The 20,144-nt window shown below is 39.2% G+C and overlaps 1 protein-coding gene across 2 annotated transcripts in view; it reads right to left on the minus strand.

The window, feature by feature from the left end:
- The window catches only part of fto (FTO alpha-ketoglutarate dependent dioxygenase), a 165,758-nt gene that overhangs the window by 104,905 nt on the left and 40,709 nt on the right, over positions 1-20,144 (minus strand). For both annotated transcript variants that reach the window (XM_046840527.1, XM_046840528.1), the window contains exon 7: positions 15,906-16,025. In XM_046840527.1, the coding sequence (XP_046696483.1) occupies positions 15,906-16,025 (120 nt within the window). The remainder of the gene's footprint in view (positions 1-15,905; positions 16,026-20,144) is intronic.

The following is a 20,144-nucleotide window of genomic DNA, read 5'->3' on the forward strand; positions in this document are numbered from 1 at the left end:
CAGGCACACAGATATGATCTCAGAGTTGCTCATGTAGCAGATGAAATAAAAAAAATAAAAAATATAAGTCAGGACTGATAAAGAAACGCTGCTGTGTTTTCCCAAATAATGATAAACGCACTGATTGTTGAAAAAAACATTTCCTGCATGTAATTTGTATTTGAATCCTTCGGTCAAACGCGGAGTTGCAGTTTTTGTTGTAATGCAGTCAGATTTTAACTGATGATACATAAATGGCATGAAACCTTCATAAAAAAAAGTAGCAAGAAATATTCTTTAAATCATTCGCTCCTGTGTTGCAAAAGCTTTCTCTACACAAAATGCTTTAGGACTTCATGGGATCACATTATAAACACTATACATACTAAAAGTATTGGGATGCCTGACTTTTCCAGTGGTTCTTCCCCCCAAACTGTCACCAAACAAAATTGGTATAAGTTGGTATACAATTGTATAGGACGTCTTTGGATGAAATAGCATTGATTTTTCCCTTCATTTGAACTAGGAGGCCCAAACCTGTTCCTGCATGACAAACCCCTGTAGACAACTCCAGCTGGATGATCTTGAATGGCTTGCTTTAGAGTTCTGACCTCATAAAACACTGGGCTGTACCCCAAGGCTCCTCACCCTACATCAGTACCTGAGTTTAAATTTATAATTCTTTCATGCATTTGGCAGATGCCCTCATCCAGAGCGACTTACATTTATCTCATTCAGATAGCTGGGCAGCTTTAAGGTTAAGGGCCTTGCTCAGAGGTTAAGGAGTGGCAGATTGGTGTTTGAACTCACAACCTACGGATCAATACCTTATCTTCACGAGCACACACCAAAATCTAGTGCAGCATCTTCCCAGTAAAAGTGGACTGAATGTGCAATAGGATGTTCAAATTAACATATAGGAATCTTATTCACAGGTGGCTATATAGCGTGTATTTGAAGCACAGGGTTATGATGGTTCTCTAGTAACAGGTTAGCAGTTAAAGCAATTTATGCATTCGCTTCAAAGTACCCAGGAACAGAAGTGTAATGAAGTAAAAAGTACATTACTTTTATATAGTTGCACATTTCTTTTTCTTTGCTGCTGTAACATAGAAATTTCCCCACTGTGGGACGAATAAATCTATATCTTATCTCTTATCTTATTATTACACATTTAAATATAATGAAAAAGGTTTCCTAAAAGGAACATTCTCCGATAGAGAACAGATATGTGCTATGATATGTGCAAAGAATAAGCTGTAGACTTTAATACCTTGTACAGTCAATGCAATAATACACATACAGGCTATACACCTGCTGTTAAACACTGCTATACAATGCAACAAGTGATTTGAAATTTACTCTGGATCAAGTGTTAAATATCAGGTATAGGTACGTAAAAAAAAATGACAAATGACAAAAAGAGAAAAAAATATCAATCCTGTTTTGAATTGACAGAATCTGGAATTTCAGAATATCCACAAAATCAGCATATGATCTGTCTTATTGAAATCACAAAGCAGGCTTTTAACTTTCGATCCGGCCTCCTGCTTTACCTTTGTTTCTACTCCATTAAACAAACTCATGACGGCATTCCTCTTTTCAGTCTCAATCACTGACACAACGCAGAACCGTTCAGTCTCTGACTCTGAGCCCGGCTCATTTGGTCCTTTCTTCTGACTTTTTTTTTTTCTTGCCCACTGTTCTGAATCTTTCTTCAATGAAAAAAAAGAAAAGGGGGGCGGTGTGTGATCTGTAACTGCTGCGGTGACACCATGATCCCGGCAGCATTGAATAGACGTTGGCATTAGACAGACGGCTCCCAGATCACTCCTATTCCATCACAGAGACGCTCAGGAAGTGTCTTGCTGGTGCCAGAAGTGCTTCAAGCAAGATCAGACCTGTGTGATTGTGTAGAAGTGCGTAAGCAAGACTTGCAGCCACTGGAAATCCTACAATAAATACAGGAAATCTTGGAGACACCTTTTCAGCCTCTGGTAGCATGATACTGCGTAATTGTGTGTGCTTTTGGGCAGGAAAGGTAGAATGACGTTCACGATACAAACACCATTAAGATGTCAATAACACTTTGAGTACATATGGCTGGTTTACAGGAACAAACTCGATAATGAGAAGAAGTGCATTAAAGATCGGGTTGTTTGTGCGTGCGTGTGTGTGCGTGTGTGTATATTCAAGTGTGTGTCCTCTGACCCCCTCTTAACACACACACACACACACACACACACACACACACACACACACAATGATTGAGTGCTTGCCCTTTCAGCCAAATTGACCTCATGAGCACTCTGAGAGCCATCAATCCCCGCACGCCCCCAACGCCAACGTGCCACAGAAGGGATTATATGAAGTGTAAAACATTAGAAAAATGTGTCTGCAACATCACAGCAGCACGTTTGAAGAGGAAAGAAGGCTGAGACAATGGAGGCAAGCGTTTGAAAGCATTGTCCGAGTCGGGTTAAGGCCCCACCATGTTTTCAACAGCTGTTCATATGCTTTCTCCTTGCGCTAAATGAGGCAGAAACTAAAATCGCTGTTGTCTTTGTGTTGGGCTTTTTTTTTTACTTTGTCAATTCCAGGCTGGGAAAAAAAAAAAAAAGACAGCGAGAAGAATAAAAAAGGGACATCGATCGCACATTGAGGGGAAAAAAAATACAAGCCCTGTGTTAGAGGTTGAAATGGTTAAACCGCTTATTCACCATAAGCCTACAGATGTGAGCCAAAACTTCTCAAATTCAGAAAAAAAACATCTGCATACCATCAATGAAACATTCTGACACTGAATTTGTGTCACACACACTCTTTCCTGGTTCTTTTCACCAACTCGCATATGCACACGTACAACATTTCCATCTTTTCCTGGATCTGAATGATGAATTGAATCCATAGATAAGGATCTTACTGCCTTTCTTGCCAGCGAAAGCTCTTCGGTTGCAGGACGGAGGCCAACATTTTCCCCTTTTTCATGTTCTTCAGTCCAGCTTCGTTTACGTTGCCTGAAGTAACGCTTAACCCTGTAAAGAAGTCGCCGGTTATCCAAACCCTCAGGTATTTTCATGACATTAGAGTTTCTTCTACGGTGGCTGCTAAGTGATATTTGGGAAAAACAGCCGTGATTGAATACAGTTAGTGTTGGCGTGCTGCTCAAAGGATAATTGAACCTGGCTCCGAGCGGATAAGCTCAAACTTCACCACCGTAAGCCAGCGAGCTCAGGAGGCGGAGGGCAATGCTGCGTGGAGTGCTTTCGAGTGTCGCGTGTTTGTTGCCTTTCCATCGTGTGCTTCGCCTCTACTTGCGAGATCACTGCGGCATTAACAATTATCCAACGGCAAAAGGTTACGCATGTTAGCACAGCTACGACATTCAGTGAGGCATTTCCAATTCAGAGTAAAAGCACTCTTCGTTTCCCAATTAATCACATTCGATTCTGCGTCGCATGCGAAGTAACGCAAAACAAAAGTTCTATGTTTTCAGTTGCTTGGCTTGACCGTGCTGTTCCCTCAGGGGCTTTTAAACCAAATCCTCTGATTTAATAGATCTGATAGCACTAAACAGTCCAGACATAGCTGCTACAGACAAAACCCAATTTTTTCCTCACCAACTCCAAATGTTCCAAGTTTAATTACATTTTATTGAGAGTTTGTGTTATTAAAAAAGTCCTTCTTCACTGAAATTGGCCATACCTGGATAAAAGGGTACAAACTGTCAAAAACAAACAAGAAAAAAAAAACCCACAATAAGAAACAGAGCTCAAAACCTAATACCCCAAAACAGCACTAACATCCTAAAATGTTCTTTTTAACCAAGGAACCAAATTAAATGCAAAAAAAAATATGACCCTAAATGTAGCATGGACACCGTAGGGATGATAAAAAATAAAAATCATACCCTAGTACAAGAAAATAAAAGTTTTATTTAGTCTCTGGTGTGATAGTTGTCTTGGATTTCCGAGCCTGTTTACCAGCACACTGTTTGTTTTGCTGCAGGCATCCTGGCCCGGTTCAACCGATGTACTTCTCTGGTCAGACCAAATTAGCCCTGCGAGTCAGACCGCTGGTACACAACCCGAGTCTATTTTAAATTCCTGTCAGCATCATTATGAGTATACACATTTAAATAGATGATCTCTGTGCAATTACTTCACAAACAGATATAATACAGATTAAATACAGAGTAAAGTCACTACATGGATGTAAATTTAGAATAAGGGTTTAGCACTTAACCCATGTCCTTTACAAAAGATTATCCAAAATCAACTATTTAAAGTGTAAGATGGTCAGCCGGGTTCAAAAGTTTGGAGTTTGCTTAGCTGTTTCTCATGGAGGGATAAGTGATTAATAGTTATTTAATTGGGTGTTTGGGTGTTGGAATTCAAATTTGAAGTATAAATCACTGTTGTGCTACAGTAAGTGTATTATGTTTATCTTAGATAAACCAAAAACCCTAAGATTATTAGGAAAAATAAAAGATAGAAATAACAGAATAACAAAGAAATGTGTTTGAGTGATGGTTGGTTGGTTGGTTGGTTGGTTGGTTGGTTGGTTGGTTGAGAGCATAGCTTTTTGGTTGGTTGGTTGGCAGAGTTTTCTGGAAGGGATGCTGTTTGGTTTTAATGGTTGGTTGGCCAGTTTGGTTGGTTAGGTTGTTTTTCAGTTGTTGGTTGCCAGAGTCAGAGTTGAAGAGTTGCTGTTAGGTTGGTTGGCATAATTGGTTTTGGATGGAAGGGTTGTTATTTAATTGAATGGGTTGCTGATTAGTTGGTTGATTGGTTGGTTGGTACAGTTAATGATTGACTGGTTGATCATAGGTTGGTTGGTACAGTTGCTGTTTGGTTGGTTAGTAGAGTTGGACAGAGGGGTGCTGCTTGTTTGATAGAGTGTGTGTTTGATTGGATTGCTCATTAGTAAAGTTGGTTAACTGCGTTGCTGTTTTGTTGGTTGTTTGGTTATTAGAGTGGGTTTTTGATTGGTAAAGTTAAGAGTAGAACATCTGTTGTTTATAAATTCTTTATGATTTCAATGCAAAACCAAATTCCTCAAATCCAGCACCACTACAGAATAGAGACTAAAAACTGACCTAGAAAAAGAAAACGACACCTTGAATGAATTCACGTCATTTCTTTTTTTTTTCTTTTTTTTTGCAACTATGAGAAAAAAACAGCAAGAATTAGAGGTTAAGAATGCTGAGAGAGAAAGAGATTTATCAGGCCTGATCTGTAATTCCTGCTCAACCATCTGTGCTATCTCTGACCAATTATCTCATAGACCCACAGATGGAAGAACTTCAGTTATACAACTGTCTAACCAAATAAATAAACTGATGTGATGGAACTCGTGATTTTCAATGTGGTAAAGGCTGATTGCGCAGATGATGTAATACGTTCACTTGCTTCCTAGGACAAAAACGGTGTACTTTCCTCAACATGCACAGAAACAGAACAACCACATAGACATCAACATGAGCAATAGCAAATCCCTCAGAAACCATCAATAACAAAACCTCCCTACATCCAATTAAAATCTATTTTGGTTTAATTAAATGAAACAAATGTCAAAAAATGTGTTCTGTTCTCCAACTGCATTAGAATGCAAAGTTTATCCTGAGACACTGAGATACGCAAGTGATTTAGCCATGATTAAAAAATGTTCATGGGTGTATAGTCATGGCATTCATTCAGTTTTGCTTTCTTTCCTTCTTTGTCTTTTCAATTTCTTTCTTCTTTTTTTTCATTTCTTAATTTATTCCTTCTTTAATTGTTTTCCTTGTATAGGTTTATGTATTTATAAATTGAACAAATCAAAATTTACTGTGTGTGTGTGTGTGTGTGTGTGTGTGTGTGTGTGTTTGAGAGAGAGAGAGAGAGAGAGAGAGAGTGCTTCACAGGCATTGAGGGCTGCAAAGCATTAAAAAAATAATTCAATACAGTTCTTCTTCTGATGCTGCAGATATTGTCCATATACATACAACACACACACACTGAATATCTAATATATATATATATATATATATATATATATATATATATATATATATATATATATATATATATATATATATATATATATATATATATATATATATATATATATATATATATATATATATATATATATATATATATATATATCACACACACACACACACACACACACACACACACACACACACACACACACACACTGTCCAATCCTGTATACCCATTGACTATCCAATCACTCTGTATGCAGGTACAAAGCTTACAGCTACACCCTTTGTATTAAAGCGCACACACACACACACACACACTACTTACAGTGCAGCACAAACTCACTGCTATTGGCGAATCAGGGCGTGAAATTCTCTAAAGGGTTTAAAGTGTTTACCCTGAACACTATCAGGCCTGACTGAAATTCAGCTTACCCTGTTCAATGCACACTTCAAAGTGAATGGCGAATAACTTTTACCCGCATATTATACTGCACATCACACACACGTGCACACACACACACACACACACACACACACACACACACACACCTCCACTCTCCCTTCTACTACTTTCTTTTTTTCCATTCTTCTGTACAAGGTGGCCTGTATCAGCTCTCTCATTATTAAAGAACTAAACACTTCCTTTTTTTAAAGATTTTTTTACGATTCTTGAAATTCAGTGGTGGCTTAGATGAATAACATACAGAGAAAGAGAGAGAGAGAGAGAGAGAGAGAGAGAGAGAGAGAGAGAGAGGGATAATAGATTATCTAATCTATCTAATCATCTATTAAAGCACTAGAACCTCATACACATACAAGCCTAATAAAAGCAAATAATAATAAGATTTAAAAACAAAAAGGTGTTTTAAAAAGGTGTAAATGTTGATGTGAAGAAGTTTGCTGAGATGTTTATGTAACCTTTACTGAAGGAGTCTTATAGGTCAGAGCTTACAGTGGTTACAGTGCTTCAGAATGTTTCCCATCATAGGAAAGAAAAAAGACAAAAATAAAAGAAGGATGGGCTGACTAAATAAATAAATGAATAAAATAAGGATGGACAGATGGGCAGATAAACAGATGGCCAGATAAATGGATGTGATGGATGGATGGATGGATGGATGGATGGATGGATGGATGGATGGATGGATGGATGGCTTCTTTTTGCAAGAAGGCAAGGAAGGAAGAAAGAATAGAAGGAAGGAAGGAAGAAAGGAAGGATGGATGGATGGATGGATGGATGGATGGATGGATGGATGGATGGATGGAAGGAAGAAAAAGAAAAGGAATAAAGGAAGGGCTGACTGAATTAATAAATAAATAAATAAAACAGGAATGGATGGATGGATGGATGGATGGATGGATGGATGGATGGATGGATGGATTGAATAAATGAATGAAAAAATTAACGAAATAGGAATGAATGAAAGGTTTCTCTGAGCAGAATAGGTTGGAATTAAGAAAAGAAGGAAAGGAAAGGCTGACTTTATGAATAAATAAACAAATGGATGTATGTATGGATGTATGGATGGATGGATGGAAAGAAAGGGAGAAAACAAGAAAGAAAGGAATTATAGTGAATTAAACATGATAGGAAGGAAAGCAGGAAGGAAGGAAAGAAAAAGGAAAGGAAAGGAAAGGAAAGGAAAGGAAAGGAAAGGAAAGGAAAGGAAAGGAAAGGAAAGGAAAGGAAAGGAAAGGAAAACTAGCACTGCACTAAGTGTGTATTTCTTAAGTTTTTTTGCCACCTGATGTCTAATGTCCTCACAAAAATTGACACACAAAAACATGACATTTCACAGTCATACACACACATCCACATGTAGACAGCTGTTATGCTGTGTATAATAAAAACGAACAAAAACACAAACAACAAACAAATACCAAAAGCCTAAAGAAACTCCAGAGAGACATGTGGGTTGAATGTCTGTATAAAAAGTACACTAAAAATCATATTTGTGATGAATATGCGCGGTAGAAACGCAACATTCCTAATGTTTTACAAAGCCATCAAATAAGTGAATGGAGATTAATTGCCTCGGTCGACCTTAAAATAATTATATGAACGCCGGAGCACTAAACTCCGATGAAATTGATACACTTTAATAATTAGATCCTTGGCTCTGACCCGCTGAAGTCAATAAAGGTTATTAAGGCCAATTGCTGTCTAAATGCATTAGAGAGGGAGAGAGGCGCTCCACACCAGAGCCGCTATTTCATTGGCAATATGATAATCCCTACTCTGTTCACCTCGCTCCCACCCCCCACAAGCAATACCACACACACACACACACACACACACACACACACACACACACACCTCCTCTCAGACACACTAAACCAGATTGGATTCACTTAACCTTTCAGAGGCTTTGATCAAATGAGCTCACACTGCAATAACATTTACATTGACCCTCTCCCTCCTTCTCTCCCTGTTTCTCCCCTGTCTCTCGCTCTGTTCCTCTGTCTGCCAGCCTCCTCCTCACTCACCTACACACACACACACACACACACACACACACACACACACACACACAGTCACACAGGTAGGTCAATAACCTAATCAGGTATCGATGGCGACCTCCTGAATTGTCTTCTCTCTGCTAAAAGACTGTCCAGTTACAGTTCAATCAAACACACACACACACACACACACACACACACACACACACACACACACGAGACTGGATCATCTTCACTAAAACATTATTGAATATAACGTACACTTAGTTTAAAATGGATCATTTAGTTCATTATTCAGCCAAATAATGAACCGTAAGCAGAAAGAAAGAAAGAAAGAAAGAAAGAAAGAAAGAAAGAAAGAAAGAAAGAAAGAAAGAAAGAAAGAAAGAAAGAATAACTTGCAATGTCACTGTTAAGATAACTACATTGTGAGTCTCCTAAGAAAAAAATTAATCATCACTCCATTACTCAATATTTAATAAATAAATAAATAAATAAATAAATAAATAAATAAATAAATAAATAAAATTTGGGGGGAGGCAGGGGGTAGTTGATTGTGTGTTTGTTTTTTTTAATGGAACTACAGCTTCAGGTTCCATGTGGCCTCCTAAACGTTCCTTCAGATTGTCGAGGTTGTATATAAATCCTATAAACCTCTGCATCAACCCTCTATAAAACTCTACAATCATTCACGTTCCTAAGAGTTCCGATACTAATCATCATCATTATTTGAATTTGAAATCACATTTTTTTCTTTTCAACCAGTTTGGAGTTTTTATTTTCCACTGCAATTCACTGTTAAAATGATTTGAAAAGAAATGGCACTGATCGAGTGTGTACTGTATGTCCAACACCGTATATGAGCCCAATCAATGGGACAAATTGGATCAAATAAACGAATCAAACTAATAAAAGCTTGTGTCAAACAAGGAATTTCACGTGAGCATTTATAACAATATTCAGCTTGACTTCATTTATTCCCAAATCTAAAAAAAAAATAAATAAACACAAATCTCGCAATTAAAATACAAATAATTGCACAAGCAAAAGGAACTGTCTTGATCTGGAATTCTGAAAAAATTCCGGAGTATAAATAAAAAAGGAGCAGAAAAAAGGGGAGACGAAGACAGGAAAATAGCTCTAGATACATTAGTGAGAAGCTCGGCTGAAATGCAGAATTTAGGCCCAGATCGTGTAGTTTAACATAGCTAAAACAGTCACAATTCTCAGTGCCTCATCAGCATAACACACACACACACATAAAAAAGGAAGGCCTGTCTGATTTTGCAGTCGTGTCTCTCCTCCTTTCAGCAGCCCACAGAAGAAAGGGGAAGATAAAAAATGCCACGCCGGTATTTAAAATATTCTGCATAAGACTGACTATCTGTGGCCTGTCAAGCAGGGGAAGAGGTTCGCATTGTTAGAGCTTTAAATAAATGTCAGTGATGTACGATAGCGATGATAGCGGGTCCTCGGGGAGAAGTGACGCCCGCTGAAGACTCGCTCGGGACGGGACGAGGTGTCCCTGCGAAAGTCTTGCCGACGTCTTTTATACACACTCGCGCCACACACATATACACACACTGACGGTGTGAGGTACCTGAGGCCTGATAGCATCTCCAGGTCTTTTGGCTGCGCTGCTTAGAACACAGCCGAACATTGTTTCCTGGACCCAATGTCTCTATTTCAATCTGCCTTTTCACCAGCAATTCTGCTTGCTTACTTATTCATATTTCTTATATATTTCTATACATATATATTAAGCAGCATATCAATTTCTAAAGCAGCACTTGACTGAGAAAGAGAGAGAGAAAAAGAGAAGGAGAGAGAGGGAGCGAGAAAGAAAAAGATCCGCTCTTTCAGGATGTCATTCAAATAGACGGGTCGAGAATTTGCATCACAACAGATTGAAGAGCGAGGGAGCGGGTGGGCGCGGGAGACAAGACGGGAGAAAGAAAGGCGAGAAAAGCCCATGGGAGAAAAAGGCTTCTAATAAACTATCAGGAATACGGGTAACCACTGACACCCTTCACTTTCAAATACAAAGATGGGATGACCCTCCTATCTGCCTGTGCTCCAAATCTATGGATAAAAAACAGGGGCCTCTTTAAAAAAATGTAAAAAAAAAAAAAAAAAAAAAGGGGGGTGAAGGAAATGGGTGTCACTCTTAAAATGTCATCAGTGTCTATTAGATATGAATAAATAAACATCGATCCTGGGAATGCTTCACTTTCCTGTGTCGCATCTGACAGTGAATATTTACAGATTTATATTTATTTGTTTGATTATTTGGAGGTACAATATAAACAAGTGCCATGAAAAGAAATGTTTATGTTCTCGGTTACGGTGCAAATTCCCAGCAATGCAGAGGATGTCATTAATTAATAATCAAACGCAAACATAACTGAAGTTGAGTATAAATAAATAAATAAATAGGTTATTACTGATTAATAATAATAATAATCATAATAATGAATTTAAAAAAAACATTTATTTATCTATTTATTTAAACCCATCTATTTATTATGTTAAATTAGAATAAATAATGAAAGTAAGCATAAAGCTGATAATTATTTGGAAAATACTTCTTGAAAATAATAATATTCAATACATTTTCTCACATTCTAAATCGAGCATAATTACATCATAATACTAAAACTTTCAATATATCTGTTGCAAACACTATAAAGCTGATGCAATAAAAAAACACACCAAAAAAAATATATGAAACAACTGAAGAATAAATTATGAGCTCGGAACGAATAAATATGGAATCGAATGCAATACAGTATATAATTTGCTCATGCTTCATACACAGGAAGCTATTGTTGGTTATGGCCAAGGACAGGAAGATTCACGTGTGGTGAGAGGAAGCACCAGATCAGATTCCTCAATACACCCATAAGCAGTGTGTGTGTGTGTGTGTGTGTGTATGTGTGTGTGTGTGTGTGTGTGTGTGTGTGTGTGTGTGTGTGTGCGTGTCCAGAGGATATCAGTGGCTCTTAACCTGCATTTCTGGACACAAGGAAAAACGAGCTGCACTCAGCAGCACCTCTCTGTACATTTGGTCTGCCTCACCTCTATATCCTACCTAGAATCCACACACATGCACACGTGTGCACACACACACACACACACACACACACACACACACACACACACACACACACACACACAGAGTGTACTGCATGGCTGGCCCAAGTGCCTCTCCTTAGCCCCAGCAGCACATTAGATGTGATTACTGCTCAAAGAGAGAGAGAGAGAGAGAGAGAGAGAGAGAGAGAGAGAGAGAGAGAGAGTGTTGCAACGCATTTAAATCCTGTGGTGAGGCAACAGTGCCCCCTACTGATTCTGATCTCACCTTCATAAACACCAACAGGAGCTAAAACAAAGTGTCACAGTTGTACAAGAATCCCCAAACACCTGGAATTCTTTTTTATATAAAACACCATTATTTATGCTAAATGTTTTGCAGACGATGCTAATCTGAATATACTCATAGCAGTTATTCTACATTCAGTCATCCTGACTTTCACCCTTCACACGAGTACTCGTATATACACACTATACGTTATACTGCGTATTATGCATTAGTTTAGATCAGGATTGATCAGGACTGGGACCTTCATTTGTTTTAGCATCATTCAGCTATGAAGTTTTATAAGTGCTATTTAGACTTATTTTCAGTTTCAATCCTGTGCTACTGTATCCATGGAGTGTCATGATGTGATGTTCTCCCCTGTGTCCCTGTGGGTTTCCTTCAGGTTCTCCATTTTCCTCCTACCTCCCAGAAACATTCCAGTAAACAGACTAGTGACTCCAATTCACCCCTAGTCGTAAATGAGTGAGCGCGTGTGTGTGTGTGTGTGTGTGTGTGTGTGTGTGTGTGTGTGTGTGTGTGTGTGTATGTGTGTGTGTGGTGCTCTCCAGATGGATTCATGCTTCAAAGAGGATTTTCCTGGGATAAACTTTGGAACCACAGAGACTCTGATCAAGATAAATTGCTTAGCAAAGATGAACAGATAAATGAATGAACAAATGAAATCTATTTCTTGCACTGAATCCAAATGCCCATTTGGATGCTATAACTATTACAGTGATATAACTATATGAGCTAAAGTACTAGGACACCTGACTTCTCCCCAATCTGTTACTCCTACCAAGCTGGAGCCACACAAATGTTTAAGATGTCTTTATATCACAAAGTTATAAAGTATTAATAATATTATATTTATATATACACATACATATATTCGATTCGATGTGTTCGATATACATGTGTACCGAATGCAATCCTTTCTTACATGGGGAACATAAGATGTGTGTTGCACATGCAGGAAAACTAAACAGGAAGTGGTCTAACCCTAGCGCTATTGATTCTTTAGCGTTTAATGTCCATCTACAAGAATTCTTTTTAAAAGCAGAAAATCCTGACACTTCCACATATCGAGGGAGTGAATGATTGAAGGATGGAAGGAATGAAGACATTTGTTAAAGTCTGCTTACATAAGAACAGTTAAGATCACATCTTTAGAAAAATATATTATTAAATGTAAAACACACACACACACACACACACACACACACACACACACACACACATCTGTATTACCCAAATGGAGTCTAACAAATGTAAACAATTTAATTACATTTTTATCATTTATTTCATTTTATTTAATCAATTTAATTTGTGCAAATTTTATTGATTACTCAATTTAATAAATATACTAAAAAAGTGTATTTCATTCATTTTAATTCGTTCTGTATTATTTTTATAAAATATGATACAATTTTATGTTGTATATTAATTAACCAAGCAGGCATTTTATTTTTAATTGTTTTAAAAATGTAAACTGTTCAAATGTTAATAATAATAATAATAATAATGGATAGATGGATAGATGGATGGATGGATGGATGGATGGATGGATGGATGGATGGATGGATGGATCGATGGATGGATGGAATCAGTCTGATAATTTAACCTTGGACCAGAACCATCCTAATTTTATATATAGATTTAGTTATAAAGGTATAAAAAAAAATGTAATTTATTTTAGGAATGCATGTAGCTACATAGCTGCATGTTTTGAAATAACCACTTACAAGCTTTCAGCAAGACAAGCTTTATTTTGCTTTTAATATAACTCATTAGCAATGAGAGAATTCATCTGACAGAGCAATATTCCATTAAATTACTGCACGAGAAAATGACAAATGACACGACGGCTAATTGAGGGTTTATAATTCAGGATGTCGAATTGGTTTGATTGTGTCAATTACAGTAACACAACACACCGTCATCAGTTGAACCGAGGCGCTACTTAATCAGATTAACTGCTCGTATAAAGTGGTATTTATGATCCATAGTGAAGTGTGAATGCAAAGTATAAAGACAGAGTGCACATATGCTACCCACTGGTATCACACACACACTTTAAACCTCAACTATAGAAAGCTGAATAAGGAAATTCAATGCTGTGAGGAACGTCTCCACATGGTGTTACTTCCCAAACAGCACATATGGATCAAACATGCACTTTCAAAAAACCATACACCACCACTGCAAACCAGCTGAGCTTTCCTCCATAGGCATGCCAAATCAAAAACGATATATATTGCATATATGAATATATATCCTAGACTTACACTTACTATTCCAGATAGAAAGACAAGAAATCTCGTTCAAAAAGAGAAGAGAAGTAAACCAGTCATGTACAGTGCAAAAAGGTAATAAAAAGTAAAGCTTTCTGTAAGCATGTCAACATTCCAGTACCAGCTGACTCATCACCCTTTTCAATTTAATCGCAATCACAGCGCGCCAGTTCGTTCCCACTCATTCTATGACTCAAAGCCATACCCAGTGAAGTTCAAGCCCAGCTTCCTTTTAATATTAAATGTCTGGGGCAATTTGTTCCTTGAGGAAAATGTCGTGAAGACGCCTGCCGAGAAAAACGGTAGTGTTTTACTGTTTTGAATTGACTATAATGTTGATATGCGTATGATATTACAGAAGCTAATTGGGTCTGTTTGGTGTAACGTCCTCATTCTGTAAAAAGAATGACTTTAAGAAACTTTAAGAAATTGAAATCATCACATCTTTGTGCATTTTTGGAGTTGAGTAATGCACAGGGCAGTGAGGATTTCTAATACCAGAATTGTGCACATCAGTATTAAGACCTCGGACGCACTAAAACTACAGATAAAAAAATACATTGCTCAGTACTGATGAAGGAAGTCATGATGCCAAGTTGTGACCATTACAACTAGATCTATTCATACAGCATACATATTTATTTATTTGCTGTATGAATAGATATATATCTATATCTAAATCTATATCTATTATATATATATATATCTAAATCTATATCTATTATATCTATATATCTATATATCTATATATCTATATATATATATATATATATATATATATATATATATATATATATATAGATATAGATATAGATATAGATATAGATATAGATATAGATTAGTTCTTGGTCAGGGTCAGGGTTAGGGGTGGGGTTAGTTCTTGGTCAGGGTCAGGGTTAGGGTTAGGTGGGGTTACTTCTTGGTCAGGGTAAGGGTTTGTGGTGGGGTTAGTTATTAGTCAGGGTCAGGGTTAGGGGTGGGGTTAGTTCTTGGTCAGGGTTTGTGGTGGGGTTAGTTATTAGTCAGGATCAGGGTTAGGGGTGGGGTTAGTTCTTGGTCAGGGTCAGGGGTGGGGATAGTTCTTGGTCAGGGTCAGGGTTAGGGGTGGGTTTAGTTATTGGTCGAGGTCTGAGTGAGGGGTGGGGTAGGTTCTTGGTCAGGGTCAGGGGTGGGGATAGTTCTTGGTCAGGGTCAGGGTTAGGGGTGGGTTTAGTTATTGGTCGAGGTCAGGGTGAGGAGTGGGGTGGGTTCTTAGTCAGGGTCAGACTTAGTTATTGGTCAGGGTTAGGGGGGGTTAGTTCTTTGTCAGGGTTATGGTTAGGGGTGGGGTTAGTTCTTGGTCAGGGGTGGAGTTGGTTATTGGTCGAGGTCAGGGTGAGGAGTGGGGTAGGTTCTTAGTCAGGGTCAGACTTAGTTATTGGTCAGGTTAGGGGGTTAGTTTTTCAGGGTTATGGTTAGGGGTGGGGTTAGTTCTTGGTCAGGGTCAGGGTTAGTGGTGGAATTATGTAAGTTTGTACAACAATTAATAGGAAGAACTTTATGCATCTGAATCGTTTTAACTAATTATCTAAATGTAAATGTATAAAGGATCAGAACAGTGGATTAAGAACACATATGTATTACCATTTGATATAAACTCATGGTGTTTCAACAGTATACCCGGAGGCTATGTATTTGCTATTATTATGTCTCTTATTTTCATTTTCAAATAATGTTTTTTTTTATTTTATACATACAGCTGAGAAAGGCACAATCATTTGCCCTGCATTACCCCTTCAGGATAATATGATATCATTCTATGTGTAGGTATCTGTAGTCTTACCATTCTCTCCATCTGCTTCCAGTCAGTCTCCAGACGCTCCATAGGTTTACTCCACCAGCTGCAGAAGCGAGCATAACGCCGACCCTGGAACCAATACTGCCTCAGCCATTCAAACTCCACCTGCCAAAAAGCACATGATGCACAAAATGTATATATTTATACTGAAATATGTTTGTGTCTTTTGTGTTGCTGATGGCGAGGTTTAATCAATAATAACAGCAAAATTATAAAGGAAAAATATTATGCAGCTGTTGATAGATTCAGCACAAACTTACATAAAACAATAAATGTCCAAAATTCATAAAAGTTCTAAAAGAAAAAATCACAGTTTTTAGTTCTTGGTCGGGGTTAGGGGTGGGGTTGGTTCTTAGTCAGGGACAGGAGTGGGGTAAGTTCTTGGTCATGGAGAGGGGTGGGGTAAGTTCTTGGGCAGGGTAAGGATTAGGGGTGGGGTCAGTTCTTGGTCAGGGTTAGGGGTGGGGTCAGTTCTCGGCCAGGGTTAGGGGTGGGGTTTTCATTTGTGGTCAGGGTTAGTGGTGGGGTTAGTTCTTGGTGAGGTCAGGGTTTGGGGTGGGGTTAGTTCGGTGTTAGGGTTAGGGTTAGGGGTAGTGGGGTTAGTTCTTGGTCAGGTTTAGAGCTAGGGTCAGTTTTTGGTCAGAATTAGAGGTGGGGCCAGTTGTTTGTCCGGGTTAAGGGTGTGGTTAGTTATTGGTCAAAGTTAGTGGTGGGGTTAGTTATTTGTCAGGGTTAGGGGTGGGGTTAGTTATTGGTCAGGGTTAGGGGTGAGGCTTGTTTTCGGTCAGGGTTAGGGGTGGGGTTAGTTCTTGGTCAGGGTTAGGGGTGGGAGGTTAGTTCTTGGTCAGGGGTGGGGTTAGTTCTTGGTCAGGGGTGAGGGTTAGAAGTGGGGTTAGTATTTGGTCAGGGGTGAGGGTTAGTTCTTGTTCAGGGTGAGGGTTAGGGGTGGGGTTAGTTTTGTTTAGGGTGAGGGTTAGGGGTGGGGTTAGTTTTGTACAAGGTGAGGGTTAGGGGTGGGGTTAGTTCTTGTTCAGGGTTAGGGGTGGGGTTAGTTCTTGTTCAGGGTGAGGGTTAGGGGTGGGGTTAGTTCTTGTTCAGGGTGAGGGTTAGGGCTGGGGTTAGTTCTTGTTCAGGGTGAGGGTAAGGGTGGGGTTAGTTCTTGTTCAGGGTGAGGGTAAGGGCTGGGGTTAGTTCTTGTTCAGGGTGAGGTTAGGGGTGGGGTTAGTTCTTGTTCAGGGTGAGGGTTAGGGGTGGGGTTAGTTCTTGTTCAGGGTGAGGGTTAGGGGTGGGGTTAGTTCTTGTTCAGGGTGAGGATAAGGGGTGGGGTTAGTTCTTGTTCAGGGTAAGGGAAGGGCTGGGGTTAGTTCTTGTTCAGGGTGAGGGTAAGGGCTGGGGTTAGTTCTTGTTTAGGGTGAGGGTTAGGGGTGGGGTTAGTTCTTGTTCAGGGTGAGGGTAAGGGTGGGGTTAGTTCTTGTTCAGGGTTATGGGTGGGGTAGGTTCTTGGTCAGGGTTAGGGGTGGGGTTGGTTCTTGGTCAGGGTCAGTTCTTGGTCTGGGTTTGGGGTGGGGTTAGCGCTTGGTCAGGATTAGGATTGGGTTAGTTCTTGGTCAGGGTTAGGGTTTGGGGTGAAGTTAGTTCTTGCTCAGGGTCAGGGGTGAGGTTAGGTCTTAGTCAGGGTCAGGGGTGAGGTTAGGTCTTGGTCAGGGTTAGGGTTAGGAGTAAGGTTAGTTCTTAGTCAGGGTCAGGGTGGGAGTCAGGGTTAGGGATGGAGTAAGTTTTGTTCAAGATTACAGAGGAAAATGGAGATTAGGGGTGGGGTTAGTTTTTGCTCAGGATTAGGGGTCGGGTTAGTTTTTGCTGAGGTTTTAAGGTGTTTTCTTTAAATTTTTTGGCCAGCATTAGGGCTGGGGTTTGTTTTGTGGTAGGTATTGTGGAGCTCATATTGTGGTCAGCATTAGCGGCTGTGTTTGTTTTGCGGGCAGAATTAAAAAGACAGGGCTTGCTTTGTTGTCAGTATTCGGAGTGAGGTTTGGTGGAAAACGTATTTTTCTTCTCTTTTTTTATATTTAAAAGTGTAGGTTCTGCAGAGTGCTGCTGGGAGTTCGCCCAAAAAGAAGAAGATTAAGAGCACTTCGAAGTTCTAGATATTCTTTTTCTAAAAATGCACATGGACAGGCACAGATGTTTTGGTTTAGTTTTGTTTTGTTGTTTTGTTTCACCTGCTATGTTAGCATGGTTTATTTAGCTCTAATCAAAACTGTCACGGATGTGGAACATCTGCATTTTCTGTTGTTTTTCGTTGTCAGGTTTCTTGTTTAGTTTTCCTACCTTGTGTCACCTGTGAGAAACAAAACAGTTTATCAGACATGCATACAGACACCTCAGACACACTCTCCCTCCAGCAACACACACTTCTTCCTCTTTTACATTCTCTCTCTCACTGTCTCCTCCCTCATCGTTCTCCCTTTGGGGATCCACCTTTCCTATGCCGGTTTCCTTCATTTTCGCTCATTTGAAAACGTTTTTAATCCTGCTAAGCGTGTGAGAGTATCTTTGTGTGTGTGTGTGTCTACATGTGTGTGTCATAAAGTGCCTCAAATATAAATGTGAGCAGCTTAAATGTGGCCTCCTACAAACACTTAAAGCTAAGCTCTGAAATGCAACACACACACACACACACACACACACACACACACACACCAGCTATCAGTGGAATGTCAAGAACATACACAGCGCAACAATAAAGTTTAAACTGAGGAACAAAGACCCGACAACATGGCAGCTTTCATTCTACAAAAATACTGCGACATAATGATTAGCATTGCTATGCTCCTGTGTGTAATTATAGCACAGGAATACAAAACAATTTAAGGAATTTCATTATACCTTTCAGGTTTTTAGTCTCAGTGTTCGAATCCTGGATAATTTTTTCTAAACACTAAAATTGTAACCAAATCTATATATGAATTTTTTTTAACTCTCTGCTGTGAATATGAGTTTCTATCTAGCTAATATCTTTGCACTGAATATCAATACAGCTTATCAATCCAAATCCATAAATTGTACCCTGAGCTCTGCGTTAAATCAGGATAAGCGAACATCACAGTGCCTCAGAAATGGACGCTATCCTCATACACGCAGATTACAAGTGCTTTACAGCATTCGGTTGCCTCGATCCGGCTCCTCTTCAAAGAAATGCTACGCTTTTGAGCGAGTTCTAACCTCCGCTAGCGCCACCGGAGGCGCCCAACAGAACCCGGAGGCTACAAATGCTAGCTGTCGTCCCTGTGTCTGTCCCTCCCTCCCGCTCTGATTGTCCTCCTGTCCTTTACAGAGAGAACACAGGCTGAGCAGGCAGCTTTGAGCCAACATAGAAGCCGGTTTCCAGCGGAGCAGCTTCACAGCGGGCACAAAAAGAGAGAAAGCGAGCGGCTGGCATTTCGAGTCGAGCCGTCTGGCGTGGAGAGATACTGAAAGTAAATGCCACCTGTGCAGGTAGAGACTGAAAAGGAGCAGATTGCGGATGATGGATCTCTCTCTTCTCTCTCCCGCTTACTCACAACACCATTCTTTATCCTTTTTTTTTCCAATCAAGAAGTGGCTTGTAGACATAAGCTAACCAAATGCAAATTATCTTATCGGTATTTGCAAAGCATTCAAGTTATGCTGTATCAGACTATTTGGCACGCATCCAGATATATATGTATGTATGTATGTAAAATAGATTTTATTATTTTAAAAAAAGGAAAGAATATGCCATAGCAACGGCTCATCAAAGAGCAATAGTCTACATGATACTTCCACCACCATGCTTCACAGTAAGAGTTAGCATTCTCAGGGTGCTAAATATTTACTGTTTTCACCAAATTTTTGCTTTTTTTTTTTGCTCTCATCAGACCAGAAACCTCAGGCCTTTTTACATATCTGCTAAAAACATATCTTTCGACAATCTTCAACTGGGATTTTATATGCCGCAACACTCTTCTCACTGCTCAACCCCAGATCTGTGGAGTTTCCTGCCGATGGATGCTCTTTGAAAATCTTCTATTCGAGCTACAGATATTTTGGTTAATTCTCTGAATAATCCCTTCTTTTCCCTTCTCTTTTTGACAAAACACTTCCTTTAGCCAGATTTGCAGTTGCGCCATATTCTTTTCATCTGTCGATAACAGCTTTAACGCTGCATTGTGCTGCTCAAAACTTGGTCTGAGTTTTTTTGTTGTT

The sequence above is a fragment of the Silurus meridionalis genome, chromosome 26 (assembly GCF_014805685.1).
Source record: "Silurus meridionalis isolate SWU-2019-XX chromosome 26, ASM1480568v1, whole genome shotgun sequence".
NCBI classification, from domain to species: Eukaryota; Metazoa; Chordata; class Actinopteri; order Siluriformes; family Siluridae; genus Silurus; species Silurus meridionalis.